This window comes from Colobus angolensis, unplaced genomic scaffold (genome assembly GCF_000951035.1).
Source record: "Colobus angolensis palliatus isolate OR3802 unplaced genomic scaffold, Cang.pa_1.0 Scaffold57, whole genome shotgun sequence".
Taxonomy (NCBI): Eukaryota; Metazoa; Chordata; class Mammalia; order Primates; family Cercopithecidae; genus Colobus; species Colobus angolensis.
The window spans coordinates 12,801,506-12,815,908 of record NW_012119265.1 but is presented as its reverse complement, the minus strand read 5'-3'; the positions used below and the strand labels follow the sequence as shown (position 1 = coordinate 12,815,908).

The 14,403-nt window shown below is 45.4% G+C and overlaps 1 protein-coding gene across 5 annotated transcripts in view; it reads left to right on the top strand.

Annotated features, from left to right (window-relative positions):
• The window catches only part of ESR2 (estrogen receptor 2 (ER beta)), a 73,606-nt gene that overhangs the window by 55,046 nt on the left and 4,157 nt on the right, over positions 1-14,403 (top strand). For 3 of the 5 annotated variants that reach the window (XM_011961969.1, XM_011961970.1, XM_011961971.1), the window contains one exon: positions 10,150-10,330. In XM_011961969.1, the coding sequence (XP_011817359.1) occupies positions 10,150-10,330 (181 nt within the window). Of the gene's footprint in view, positions 1-10,149; positions 10,331-11,978; positions 12,272-14,403 lie in introns of those variants that run through there. The other 2 variants (XM_011961967.1, XM_011961972.1) reach the window with 1 other exon arrangement.

The window sequence follows — 14,403 nt, the reverse complement described above, 5'->3', positions numbered from 1 at the left end:
GGCTTTTCTAGGAGTGGGAGGGCAATAGGCGGGGCACGGGCGTGTCGGGGGCATTCCGCAGGTGCGACCAGGTAAATCTTGGTCTCTTCGGATTGACGTCACCTGGTGCATGCCCAGTTGGTCTGCACCTTCCCGGGTCGCCGGCTGCATTTTCGCGCGTGCGGGAAGAGCTGGTGGTGAAGAACAACCCGGAAGTGCACCATCTTGCCTCCGCTCGTCCAAACAGGTTTCTCCAGAGAAACAGAACCAATAGGATGGATAGGTAAGTAGGTAGATAAATGAGAAGGGATTTATCATGAAAATTGACTTGAAGGATTATGAAGGCTGAGAAGTCCCATGATATGCATCTGCATGCTAGTTAACCAGGGAAGCCAGTAGCATTGCTCAGTGTAAATGGAAAGACCTGAGAGCTGATGGTGTAACCCTCAGTTTGAGATTGAAGGCCTGAGAAACCAGGAGGCCACTGGTGTGAGTCCCAGAATCTGGCAGCCGGAGAACCTGGAGTTCTGATGTCCAAGGGCAGGAGAAAATGGGTGTTCCAGCTCCAAGAGAGAGAATTTTCCTTTCCTCTGCCATTTCGTTCTGTCTGGGCCCTCAGCCAATTGGATGGTGCCTGCCAACATTGGTTAAGGGCAGATCTTCCTTACTTAGTCCACTGTTTTTGTTTTTCGTTTTTTGTTTTTTTTGAGATGAAGTCTTGCTTTGTTGCTCAGGCTGGAGTGCAGTGACGCCATCTCGGCTCACTGCAACCTCTGCCTCGTAGGTATAAGCGATTCTCCTGCCTCAGCCTCCAGAGTAGCTGAGATTACAGGCGCGCACCACCACGCCTGGCTAATTTTTTGTATTTTTAGTAGAGATGGGGTTTTACCATGTTGGACAGGCTGGCCTTGAACTTCTGACCTCAAGTGATCCACCCACCTCGGCCTCCTAAAGTGTAGGGATTACAGGTATGAGCTACTGTGCCTGGCTTTAGTCCACTGATTCTAATGCTAGTCTCTTCCTGGAACACTCAGACACACCCAGAGATAATGCTTTATCTGCTATCTGGGTATCCCTTTATCCAGCCAAGTTGACACCTAAGATTAACCATCACAAAGGGTAACCCAAATAGACACCAGTGATCTCTCTTGGTAGCAAGGCAGCTAGGACTTGGAGGGGAGAGTACTGAATGGGAAAGCGCTGCACACAGAATTTTGGAGATCTATGGAGAGTCCTCTTCAAGTCTTCAGCTGAGTGCTAATCTGCCCATGCTTATGAGGATACCAAGGACAGGGAAAGAACCATCAGAAAGGAGTGGGCAAAACAATCCCTAGAGTTCACACAGGGCCAGGAACAGTTCACATTCTCACCAGCCAGTACACTGGTGAAAAACCTTGCAGTACACTGGGCATTGGGCACTTCTCAGCCTTCATATAGTACTCAGAAGGGTATTGCCTCAGTAGTGGGCCTAGACTAAAGGCCATTATGATCCTACTAAGCAAAACTTAAAAACAAGCCTGGAGGATCAAACAATTGCTAAGTGATTTAACACATCCCATTTCATTGCACGTTGCTTTATTGTGCATCACAGATACTGCATGTTTTCCGAAGGTTTGTGGCAGCCCTGCATTTAACAAGGCTGTTGGTACCATTTTTTCCAACAGCATGTGCTCACTTTATGTCTGTGTCAAATTTTGATAACACTTGCAATATTTCTAACTTTTTCATTATATCTATTACGGTGATCTGTAATCAGTGATTTTTGATGTTACTACTGTAATTGTTTTGGGGTGCCACAAACTGTGCCCATATAAGATGGCAAACTTAACCTATAAATGTGTGTGTTCTGACTGCTCCACCAACTGGTGGCCCCACCACCATCTGGAATTCTGGGAGAATTCTACCATGCATTTGAGGAATGAATAATACAAGTGGTATGGTTTGGCTCTGTGTACCCACCCAGATCTCATCTTGTAGTGCCCATAACCCCCACATGTTGTGGGAGGGACCCGGTGGGAGATGGCGGAATCACGGGGGTGGGTCTTTGCTGTTCTCCTGATAGTGAATAAGTCTCACAAGATTTGATGGTTATATAAAAATGGGAGTTTCCCTGCACAAGCCCTCTTCTTGTCTGCTGCCACATGAGACGTGCCTTTCACCTTCTGCCATGACTGTGAGGCTTCCCCACCCATGTGGAACTGTAAGTCCAATAAACCTCTTTCTTTTGTATATTGCCCAGTCTTGGGTATGTCTATCAGCAGTGTGAAAATGGGCTAATACACCAAGTTTACACATACTCTTACAGAAAATTGAAGAGCATGGAATGTTTTCCAACTCGTTCTGTGAGACTAGCATTACTCTGATAGAACACCCAGACTAACACATTGGAAGAAAAGACAACAGACCAATTTCCAGCATGCATGTATATGCAAAAGTTCTCTAAATTTTTTTTTTTGGTAATTAGAATCCAATACTATATGAAAAGGATAGCACACCATGAACAAGCAGAATTTTCGGGAATACAAGTTTTCTTTAACATTTGAAAATCAATCAAAATTCACCATATTGACAGAATAATAATGAAAAACCATATGATTATCTTTTTTTTTTTTTTTTTTTTTGAGACAGAGTCCTCCCTCTGTTGCCCAGGCTGGAGTGCATTGGCATGATCTTGGGGCTCACGGCAACCTCTGCCTCCTGGGTTCAGTCAGTTCTCCTGCCTCAGCCTCCTGAGTAGCTGGGATTATAGGTGCCCACCATGCCCAGCTAATTTTTGTATTTTTAGTAGACATGAGGTTTAACCATGTTGGCCAGGCTGGTCTCGAACTCCTGACCTTAGGTGATTCACCCACCTCGGCCTCCCAAAGTGCTGGGATTATAGGTGTGAGCCACTGCGCCCAGCCATGATTTAATAGATGCAGACAGCATTTGACAAAATCCAACATCCATTCCTGCTGAAAACACTGAACAAACAAGGAATAGAAGGAAACTTCCTCATCCCATTAAAGGGCATCTATGAAAAACCTACAGTTAATATTATACTTAATCACAATCAGGAACAAGGCAAGTATGTCCACTGTCCCTAATTCTATTCAACATTTTACTGTAAGTTCTACCCAGTGCAATAAGGCAAGAAAAGAGGTAAAAGCCATCAAGATTGGAAAGGTGGAAGTGAAACTCTTTATTTAAAAAACATGATAATCGGCCGGGCGCGGTGGCTCAAGCCTGTAATCCCAGCACTTTGGGAGGCCGAGATGGGCGGATCACAAGGTCGGGAGATCGAGACCATCCTGGCTAACACGGTGAAACCCCGTCTCTACTAAAAAATACAAAAAATTAGCCGGGCGAGGTGGCGGGCGCCTGTAGTCCCAGCTACTCGGGAGGCTGAGGCAGGAGAATGACACGAACCCGGGAGGTGGAGCTTGCAGTGAGCTGAGATCCAGCCACTGCACTCCAGCCTGGGCGACAGAGCGAGACTCCGTCTCAAAAAAAAGATAATCTATGTAGAAAGTCCTAAGGAGTCTAAAAAAAGTGAATTTAGCAAGTTTGTAAGGTGTAAGGGCAATATATATAAATCAATTGTACTTCTGTGTGGCAGCAGTGAGCAACTGGAAATTGAAATAAAAAACCAATACCATTTACAATAGCATCAAACATCATGAAATCTTGGGACTAAACTTGCAAGAGACGTGAAACCTGCACGCTAAATACTGCAAAATATAGCTGAAGGAAATAAAAGAAAGCCTGAGTAAATAGAGATGTTAATGGATCATAAGATTCAGTATTGTTTTCAGTGCCCCCCAAAATGATCTATAGATTCAAACTGATAAAAATCCCAGGAGGCTTTTTGGTAGAAATTGATAAGCTGATTCTTAAAATCATACGAAAATGCAAGGGACCAAGAATAGTCAAAACAACTTTGAAAAAGAACAAACTTAGAGGACTTACACTACCTGATATCAAAGATAATGTGGTGTCGATGTCAAGAGAAACAAATAGATCAATGGAACAAAGAGTCCAGAAATAATCTATACAACTACAGATGGTCCTCAATTTATGATGGGGTTATTTCGCAAAAAACCATCTTAAGTTGAAAATGTTGCTAGTCAAAAATATACTTAACATACTTAACCTACTGAACATCATAGTTTAGCCTAGCCTATCTTAAATGTGTTCAGAATACTTACATTACCCTGCAGCTGGGCAAAATCATCGAATATAAAGCCTATTTTACAGTAAAGTAATGACTATTTCATGTAATTTGTGGAATACTGAAAGTTATTGTACTGAAAATGAAAAAACAATGGTTATATGGTTACTGGAAGTACAGTTTCTACTGAATGCATATCACTCTTGTACCATCATAAAGTCAAAAAATTGCAGATAAGTGTGTTCATTATCTTGGTTGTGCTGATGGTTCCACTGTATGTCAAAGCACATCAAATCGTACACACAAAATATGTGCAGGTTATTGCATGTCAGGTATACCTCAATGAATCTGTAAACAATGTAATGAAAACAAAACAAAAATCAAGAGAGCAAAGTTTGTAGGCTAAATGGAAAAGAGATATCACCAGACGGGGAACCAAATAAAGCACAGGGTGGAGGCCCTGGAGGATAAGGGTCAGGAGAGGAGAAATGGGGTAGGTCTCTTAAGTCAAAAGGCTGTGAACTTCTCTATCCCCTGTTAGGATAGAAGTTTCCAAGTGCTGCATTTGTTTGCTGCCAGATGGCCTTGCCATGCTAGATAAGTACTGAGCTGTCTGAAAATGGTCTCCTGCATAGTTTGGTTTCCCGTTTTCCTGTGTATGTGACGTGCTCAAGTTAGGATTATGTCACCCAATCACATCTGCAGTGGTACAGCACGCTAGCTGGCCAGGTCGGGGGTAGTCAGTAGTCATGTTTTACAAGCTGCCCATTTCTAGGTTATGCATATCTACTAACAATGGCTATAATATGGAATGGAAATTAACTGTCATCTAACTAAATTTCAGCTCAGTTTCTGGTGTGTATATCAATGATTTCTAAATACTAAGGATGTCAAAATGATTTATGTACAATGCTTTTGGTCTAGAACGGGATATACACTGAAATAGTTAATCAAAGGTCTGATCCTTCATGGACTTAAGTGGAGAGGCACTTATTTCTCTCCTGGGGAGGGAAGGGAAAGGACTACAACATTCTAACTCTCTCAGCCAGTCCTCTTCCACTATGCATATATAGGATATGTGGTACTTGGAATTCCTGTACCATACTTAGCCTTTGATATGGCTCTTGAGACTAAGAGACAACAGAAAATATTGCATTTAACAACCTGTTACAATGCTTGTTAGAGTGTTTTTATAAACTCTAAGGTGTTATGCAAGTGTCATAGTTAATAGCCTACCCAACACCCAACAGAGAGAATGGCCATCTTGCCACCCAGGGGCCTGAGGACTAGATAAACCCTCCCTTGGATAGAGGGGGTATGGAATTTAGGAATTAGATCCCTTGGATAGAATTAGAGGGGGTATGGAATTTAGGAATTAGAGTGTAATTAATTACATCAATTATCCCATAGTCTTTAAAATATTTTAAATTGGAAACAAGTCTATTTAAACAGTTTTAAGATTTACGAAGGATGAAACTTTTCATTAAATGAAAGAAATAGAGGGGTTAAGCCAGGAAATCCTATTTTACATTAAGAAAGTTACTAAGAGACACTGGCTTAAACCTTGGTTCCCTCTGAGTTTATAGGGAGAGTTCCCATGAAGTGAGTGGGTGGAGAAGACAAAGACACAGAGGGATGCTGATGAGGAAAGATGGGGGGGGGTCCTTTTCTGTTGACCAAGAATGCTGGGGCAAAGCACAGTTGAACAGCAGCCTGCCGGCCTCACACCATGGCACCTTTTGAGTCCCATCTTCCCTCATGTGCTGGGGGCAGAAGGTGGTGATAGAGGGTGTGGGTCACGGCCAGAGGTTCCTTTCCTCAAAGCAAACGCCGTATACAGCTCCCCAAAGCCAGGACTTCTTTCCTTTGGTCAGTATTCTGGAACTTGTATTAACACATTCGATTTTTCTCATTTATTTGCCTTCAGTCAAGGAAAGCTTATGTTTTCATCCTTTGAACAAATCAGACGTGGCAAACCTTGAAGGAGGGGTGGCTGTCCCCACCACTATGCTGCTCAGAATGTCATCAGGTGGGCCGGTGAGAGGAGCACGCAGCTGTTCCCAGCTGATAAAGGGGAGAGGAGATTGTGTCCTTGATTTTATTTCACTTTCTTTGGTATGTGTGGGGCATGGTGCCAAGATCTTGTCTTTTTTTTTTTTTTTAAACTATACTTCTTCAGTTTCATGAAAAGTAATTTAATTCTGTTCTACAGTGAATCCTGATGTTTTTACTTTTCGGGGGTGGAGAGGGTGCTACATTTTTGTTGTTTTCTGTGTCTGACTAGGCAGGGCTTTGGATCCTGTCCTTTGCCCCACCCTGCCCAGGGCCTGCTACTTAGCAAGTACTCTGTAGAAATGTGTTTGATGAGCAAGGGCCCGAGCATGGATGCCTGAGGTGCAGGCATGGCACTGCTGACTGGAGAGCCAGGCATCAGCAGGGTATTCTTCAGCACAGTTCCTTTCCGGGAGGGTATTTCTTTTCTATGTGATCAGTGAGAATAGGAGTCCCCAGGATAATTTTAAATAGGTCAGTCTTTTTGTATATACACTGTTTCCCCCTCCCCCCGCCATATGTAAAATGGATTTAGCACATGCCTTTCCAAAACTGCAGTGCCTCACCTCCCCAGACCCCTGTGGCTGATGGACTCTGGGCCCCACGTGGAGCTGTGCTGTCCCTACAGCCTGCAGAAGGCCCGGGGTCTGGCCTTGGCAGTGACTGTGGTTTGTGAAGTAACACAATGACACATATATATTCTCTGAGGGGAACCTTGGTCACACACAGCCCAGGGAATTTGTGTTATTGTAATTTTGGTTCTGAGGCATTCTTTTATTATTATTACTATTTTTAGTAACAGCTTTATTGTGATATAATTCATCTACCATATACTTTCTCCATATTAAGTATACAGTTCAATGTGTTTAGTTTATTCACGGTAAATGGTGCAACAATCGCCACCATCAATTTTAGAACATCAATTTCATCACCTGAAAAGAAACCCCATGCTTATTAGCCATCATTTCCCACTCCCTATCCCACCCACACCCCTAGGCAACCACTAGTCTGCTTTTCTGACTCTATGGATTTGCCTATTGTAGACATTTTATTATAAATGGAATCATACAACATGTGGTCCTTTGTGTCTGGCTTCTTTTGCTTAGCCTGATGTTTTCCAGGTTCATCTGTATCAGTACCTTGTTCCTTTTCGTAGTTGAATACTATTCCACTGTCTGGATACAGCACATTTTGTTGAGCCATTCATTAGTTAGTGTACATTCCACTTTTAGGCTGAGTTATGCTGCTATGAACATTTGTGTATAGTCTGAGGATTTGTTTTTATATTTTCAATCTTTGTCAGTTTGAACTGAGACATGTACAGGCACACAATTTTGGCTCCTTTTGTTTTTTTTTTTTTTTTTTTTTTTTTTTTTGAGACGGAGTCTCGCTCTGTCGCCCGGGCTGGAGTGCAGTGGCCGGTTCTCAGCTCACTGCAGGCTTCGCCTCCCGGGTTCACGCCATTCTCCTGCCTCAGCCTCCCGAGTAGCTGGGATTACAGGCGCGCACCACCACGCCTGGCTAATTTTTTGTATTTTTTAGTAGAGACGGGGTTTCACTGTATTAGCCAGGATGGTCTTGATCTCCTGACCTCGTGATCCGCCCGTCTCGGCCTCCCAAAGTGCTGGGATTACAGGCTTGAGCCACTGTGTCCGGCCTTTGGCTCCTTTTGGAATTCCCAGACACAGTATTTCTTAATGGCAACGGAAGTCCATGGAGCACATGTTACACAGCTGAACAGACTACAGGGTAGTTAAAAGGAAGTGCTTGTTTATGCAGCTAAGTAAGCTTGAAATAATTTTCTCTGTACTTTTGATAATTTTCTGTGTGTACCTAAAACATACATTAGCATGCATATTTACCATTTCAAATATGATGGTGGGTTTGGTCAAAAAAATAAGGGTCTGGCCGGGCACAGTGGCTCACGCTTGTAATCCCAGCACTTTGGGAGGCCGAGGCGGGTGGATCATGAGGTCAGGAGTTTGAGACCAGCCTGGCCAGCATGGTGAAACCCTGTCTCTATTAAAAATACAAAAAATTTCCCGGGCATGGTGGCATGTGCCTGTAATCCCAGCTACTAGGGAGGCTGAGGCAGGAGAATTGCTTGAAACTTGGAGGCGATGGTTGCAGTGAACCGAGATCCCACCACTGCACTCCAGAGCGAGACTCTGTCTCAAAAACAAACAAACAAAACAAAACAAACAAACAAAAAATGGTCTGTGCCCTCAAAGCACTCATGTCCAGTTTGCTGAGGGCAGAAGGGGTGGCTGTGGGGTGTGTGTGGGGACAAGCAGACATCCAGCATGTGGGGCAATGTGGAACCTTTGCCGGGGGTGAACAGGGCACTGTCAGAGCATCAGGGGACACCTCAGACCAGACTTAGGGTGGGATGGTAGGGAGGTTGGGGGAAGCTTCCAGAAGGAATTTCATGACCATGTTGGAATCCACAGGAGGAATGGGTATAAATGAGCAAGAGAATCAGGGTAGAGAAAGAGGAAGGAGAGTTTCCAAGCAGCAAGTTGAGCATGTTCGGAGCGTCACCTTGAGGGGGACTCAAGGTGAGGTGTGGTGGGAACTGCAGATGAGAGGAGCAGGGAGGGCCCTGGTACCCCTGATAGCTGCGCCAGGTGGTTTGGACTTGATCCTATGAGCTGGGAAGTCATTAAAGGGAGCCCCATGAGCAGATGTGCATTTTGGCCACTCAGAAGGGGACACACGGGGTCAAGGGTAGGGTCTTGTTTCCTCTGAAGTGGGAGGGCAAGTCATCTCTGGGGTGACAGTGGGAGGTTTGAGGATGTGGGGGGACTCTGGAAGAACCAGTGTGGAGAACAAAGTGAGCAGGAGGGTCGGAGAAGCAGCTTCAGGGCTATTGAAAAGATGAATATTTTAAATCCGCATCATCGGACATTATGGAGGTCCCTAGGGATGTGGCAAAGCACTACACTTACATAATTGTGCCTCAGTACATCCGTTGCCTTAACTGAGTTGAACTTAGTTGAATTGAGCTGGCTTAATTGAACTGAAAATGCCAATAAAAATAGAGAACAAAAACTGCCAAAACAAATTCTGTGGATGCTGGAGCACCAGCTATCTTCAGTCTCATGATAGCCAAGACTCAGCAGCTCCCTGGTTGATTTCACATATTTATTCTTGCTTTGAAATGGAAAGCCTGGAAGAGAAGCTAATTATTAAAGGGAATCAAGGAGTCAGGGGTCTGGGGCGGGGGGCGGGGAGGAGATTTACCTGAGCTGTTACTTTGCTGCCACTGGGATGCAAAGTATCCTGGGTAGGGAGGCAGCCTACCCAGGGCGTGGTTGTGGGGACCTAAGCAGATGTGTTCCTGCACGCATTGTTCATTGAGGAACTCAGGCCCAGAGAGCTCCAGATGGTGGCTAGGAAGTAGGTCCATCTGACTCCAAATCAGTGGTCTTCCTGCCCCAGCCAGGTGCCACTCAAGTGAGATGTAGAGGTGGCAGCAGGGGCCCTGCCATGGCTGTCTGAGGCATGTGGTACACACAAGGAGGTGGCAGAGGAGGCTTCATCATATTGGCTATTCCTTTGTTTATTAAACTCCCTTTAGATGGGGAGCCCTCCGTGGGGTAAAAGTAGAATTAATCTCACCTTCTGACCATCTCTGTATCTGTTGCCGCAGATGATAAACACCATATAATGGTTTCAGGAGAGCAGATATACTTGCCATGGCAAGGCCACAATTATGGGTCTGGTGGGCACTTCAAGTGGCAATTTAGTCTGTCTGCATTAGGCCAGGCTTCTCTTCTAGCTCTGTGATGTGACTGGCTGTCAGGGAAGAGCCCCTGGGGAGGTAAGACCATGCTTATAAGGTCCTGCCACACATGCAGCTGTCAAAGCACCCAGATTACCTCGGAGCAGGCACACAGAACAGCTGAGCATACAACTTCCGCTCCTTTGCTGAGAGCAATGACTTGTGGCTTTTATTCTTTGTCCAGGTATGTATCCTCTAGTCACAGCGACCCAAGATGCTGACAGCAGCCGGAAGCTGGCCCACTTGCTGAACGCCGTGACCGACGCTTTGGTCTGGGTGATCGCCAAGAGTGGCATCTCCTCCCAGCAGCAATCCATGCGCCTGGCTAACCTCCTGATGCTCCTGTCCCACGTCAGGCATGCGAGGTACGCGCTCTCAGGAGCTGCTCCGCTCGGGAGTGGGGTGGGATTATGTGCTCAAAGGAGGGTGAAGTGATTTGGGAAGAGTGTCTGCAGGTTAAGGAAAATGACGCCTGAAAGGGAATGGGGGATTTGTCAATTCACACACCTGTAGCCAAAGATGGGTACAGAGTGGGCATGGAAGGAATGTCATGTGGTATCTTACAAAATCTGCATGGCAGCCAGTGGTGGTTCATCGGTTTTTCAGTTGCTGGGGTTTATAGCCTGTTTATGGAGTCCTAAAAGGGGCAGTTCCTCCCCTAACATGAACTGCCACTCCTCTTTATACCACCCAGGGCTGAGGCCCTGAGGTCATTGTTTGTGGAGAGGCTAAGACCTGCTCTCCCAGATGGCCCCTCGAGCTGGTGATATGGAGAAGTGCACAAATGCTTCCCTGAGAGTTGTTCTTTCGATGGCATCAGGAAATTAAGGATAAGACTAAAGACTTAAGTGGTGGGCCCAGCAGATTTAGGAAGGAAGCGCTGTGGGTAGGGCATGTTTCTGATCAGGAAATGTAACTGTGCATGCTGATGAAGAGGGTGTGTAGTGGTGGCTACTGTTGGTACAATGATGTTCAGTGCTTGGTGTCACCCACGATGAGGGTAGCCTTACCCTGGAGCTGGAGGAGGGGAGGGGAGGATAGAAGGTGATTAACTGGTCACTGAGGAGGCAGGTCTAAAGGCTATGCAGAAGGACAATATACACCTAAAGAATCTTCAGTGAGAGGAGATGAAGACCTCTGCCTTTCCCCTTTAATGATTACTCAGCATACAGCCATTTGCAGAACAGATCCTGTTTGTAGATTCCTTCATTGTGAATTTATTTGCTTGCTAAAATTTCTTTGTAACCCCAAAATCAATATTCGTGGTGTTTTTGAGGTCATGAACAGAGTGGCAAAAACTTTGAGTTGCCCTTCATGCACAGTCCCAGCTGAGACGGAACAAGCAGCTGCTCTCCTGTCAACAAGTGTCCTTTACTTGGTCTACTTAGTGCCATGGTTTTACATTTTTGAGCCTTTGGTGAGTGACTTCATTGTTGAAAATGGCCCCCTGGTGTGGGGCTGAAGGGCTGTCTAGTGTTACTCGGTGTGAAAAAGCTGTGATGTGCCTTATGGAGAAAGTATGTGTTAAGCTTTGCTCAGGTGTGAGTTATAGTGCTGTTGGCCATGAGTTCAATGTTAATGAGTCAATAGTATTGATTACATAAGGCATCTTTAGAAGGAAACACACATAAAACAAGGTTTTGTATTGATCAGCTGATGAAGATGTGGCCAGAGGCTTGCAGGAACCTAACCCTGTATTTCCCCTAGGAGTGAGGAGTCAGTGTTCACAATGATTTTATAGAACATGATTACTGCAAATAATGAGAATCTATTGATTGTCCTATGTGCCAGGACATCATGGGTGTGTGGTGGGACACAGAGGCTGACAACGTCCTTGCCCTTGAGCCTAAATTATCAGGGGGAGCTGGACGCATGAGCCATGGATAAATGGGCTGGGGGAAGAGTGGGCTTAGGGGTGGGGTAGACTGACTCTGAGCAGGGAGCTGGGGAAGGCTTCGGTGTTCCTGTGGCTGCCTTGGAGGAGGGAATCTCAGCACCTTTTTGTCCCCATAGTAACAAGGGCATGGAACATCTGCTCAGCATGAAGTGCAAAAACGTGGTCCCAGTGTATGACCTGCTGCTGGAGATGCTGAATGCCCACGTGCTTCGCGGGTGCAAGTCCTCCATCACGGGGTCCGAGTGCAGCCCGGCAGAGGACAGTAAAAACAAAGAGGGCTCCCAGAACCCACAATCTCAGTGACGCCTGGCCCTGAGGTGAACGGGCCCACAGAGGTCACAGGCTGAAGCGTGAACTCGTGTGTCGGGAGCCTGGGCTTCATCTTTCTGCTGTGTGGTCCATCATTTGGTGATGGCAGGCTTGGTCTTGTACCGTCCTTCCCTCGCCCTCCCCAACTCCCAGGAGTCAGGGTGTGGAAGCCATAGTTTTCCTTGTTAGCAGAGGGCACATTTGAGTGCAGCGTTTCCACACTGAATGGCCTCATAGGATCTCAATGTGGTATTCTTACCTTCCATCTTCCTTCCTTCCCTTTGTGAAACATCTTAAAGGTTTTGGAATGAATGGTGGAAATCTGACTTGGAAGGGCTGCGAATCAGAGGGGAGAGGAAGTGACATGCTTACAGGAAGTGGGCTAACCCTTCTTTTGCAGTACACACTACCCTTCCCTTTGAGAGTTGACCTTTGTATGCTCTTTTCTGGACCACTTGATTGTAAGACTGAAAACCCCCGTGACAACTGCGTACTCACCTCCCAGGCCTGTGGGGACTGGTCATATCATGATGCTTATTCTGTCAAAGGCCAGAGGGACTGTAGTCAAGCTGGGATGTGAGTCATGTTCTCTCCCTGACCTTGCTGCCAGCTGCACAGATTTGTCCCTCTTGATTTGCATTCACAGAGCCTGCCAATAATTTGGGGTATGTGTATATGAACATGTGATCATTTTCATGGAGAACTGTGGGAGATACAAATCTCCCTGCTCCTGGAACTGCCCTTCCTTAAACCTGTTGTCCCATTGGGCCAGGATGGGTGCTGGAAAAGGCCGTGTTTGCAGGAATGGGGTTTTCTCCTGTGGGTGTGGGTGACAGCCACAGTGTTTCCCTGGGGCACTGTGGATGCAGTTTCCATCTTGTACAACCTCATAAGTAGCAGCCACAACTGCTACATCAGCCACCCCAAGTAGTCAGGGACACTTTGGGCTGTGGATGTGCACGGCGTGCTGTTTTATGGGTGGATGAGTAGCTATGCACCCCAGTGTGTCAGTTCTGGGGCCACACTGTATAGCCTTGATGAGTACACCCCTTGAACAAGACCCAGTTTGTGAACTCTCCTTAAACAGAAATATTTAGGGATAATTATTTATAGCAAGAAAGAATTCTTTTACACTTGAGAGTGCTTTTAAAAATATTTTCTTATTGGAAAATTTATATGGTGGGCTGGGTGAAAAAGAAACAGTAAAAGTATTAGTTCTTATTCCAAGTGGAACCATAAACAGGATATGAAGAAGGGCACCTCTGAAATGTCAATTATAACTCACTTTTTAAAAGATTTGAAATTTTCAGTTTTGAAAACACAGTGAATGTGCAAAATGAGTAACACCATACTTTGATAGTGAGCAATTCAATAATCATGTTTCATTATTGCAGTAATAATGTTTTAAAGAATTACCTTGTGATGTGATATTAAATATATATTTTTTGAAAAGATGTTCACTTTGGCTAGCACAGCCTGTATTTACTAAGTCATTAGAAAGATTACATTCAGTGTTACCAAGACTGGTTTTTGCTAGTAAGACCTTGAATAATCTGTAATTTTGATATTAGTGCAATTTTACTAAAAGTTGAGCTTAGCTGTTTTAGAAGCGCTTGGACAAGTACCTAGAGAACACACTGATGTCTGCGTTCTGAGGCAGTTTGAAGTTATTCTTAGTGACTCAGTGTTACAGCCTTAGTAAGAGTTAGTACAGGCAGGATAAGCTTGGTTTCATAGGAACCACGGAACCAGTGTTAGTGTCAGCTTCTTTCCTCCTGATCAGCCCAGAATGCCCCACTCCCAATGGAGGGGTTTGGAAGCTGGAGAGTAGGAAGTAAGAGGCAAAGAAGGCAGCCTTCAACAACTCATGATGTGCCAGTGAAATTCTATTAAATGTATCTTTAAAAGAGATTACCAGGTAACAAAAACGTAAAAAACCAAAACAAGGCCAGATGCGGTGGCTCACGCCTGTAATCCCAGCACTGTGGGAGATTGAGGCGGGTGAACCACTTGAGCCCAGGAGTTTGACTCCAGACTGGGCAACATGGAGAAACCCTGTCCTACGAAAAATACAAAAATTAGCCAGGTGTGGTGGTGCAGGCCTGTAGTTCCAGCTACCTGGAGGCTGAGGTGGGAGGATCACCTGAACCTGGGGGGATCAAGGCTGTAGTGAGCCGAGATCGTACCATTGTACTCCAGCCTGGGTGACAGAGAAGACCCTGTCTCAAAAAA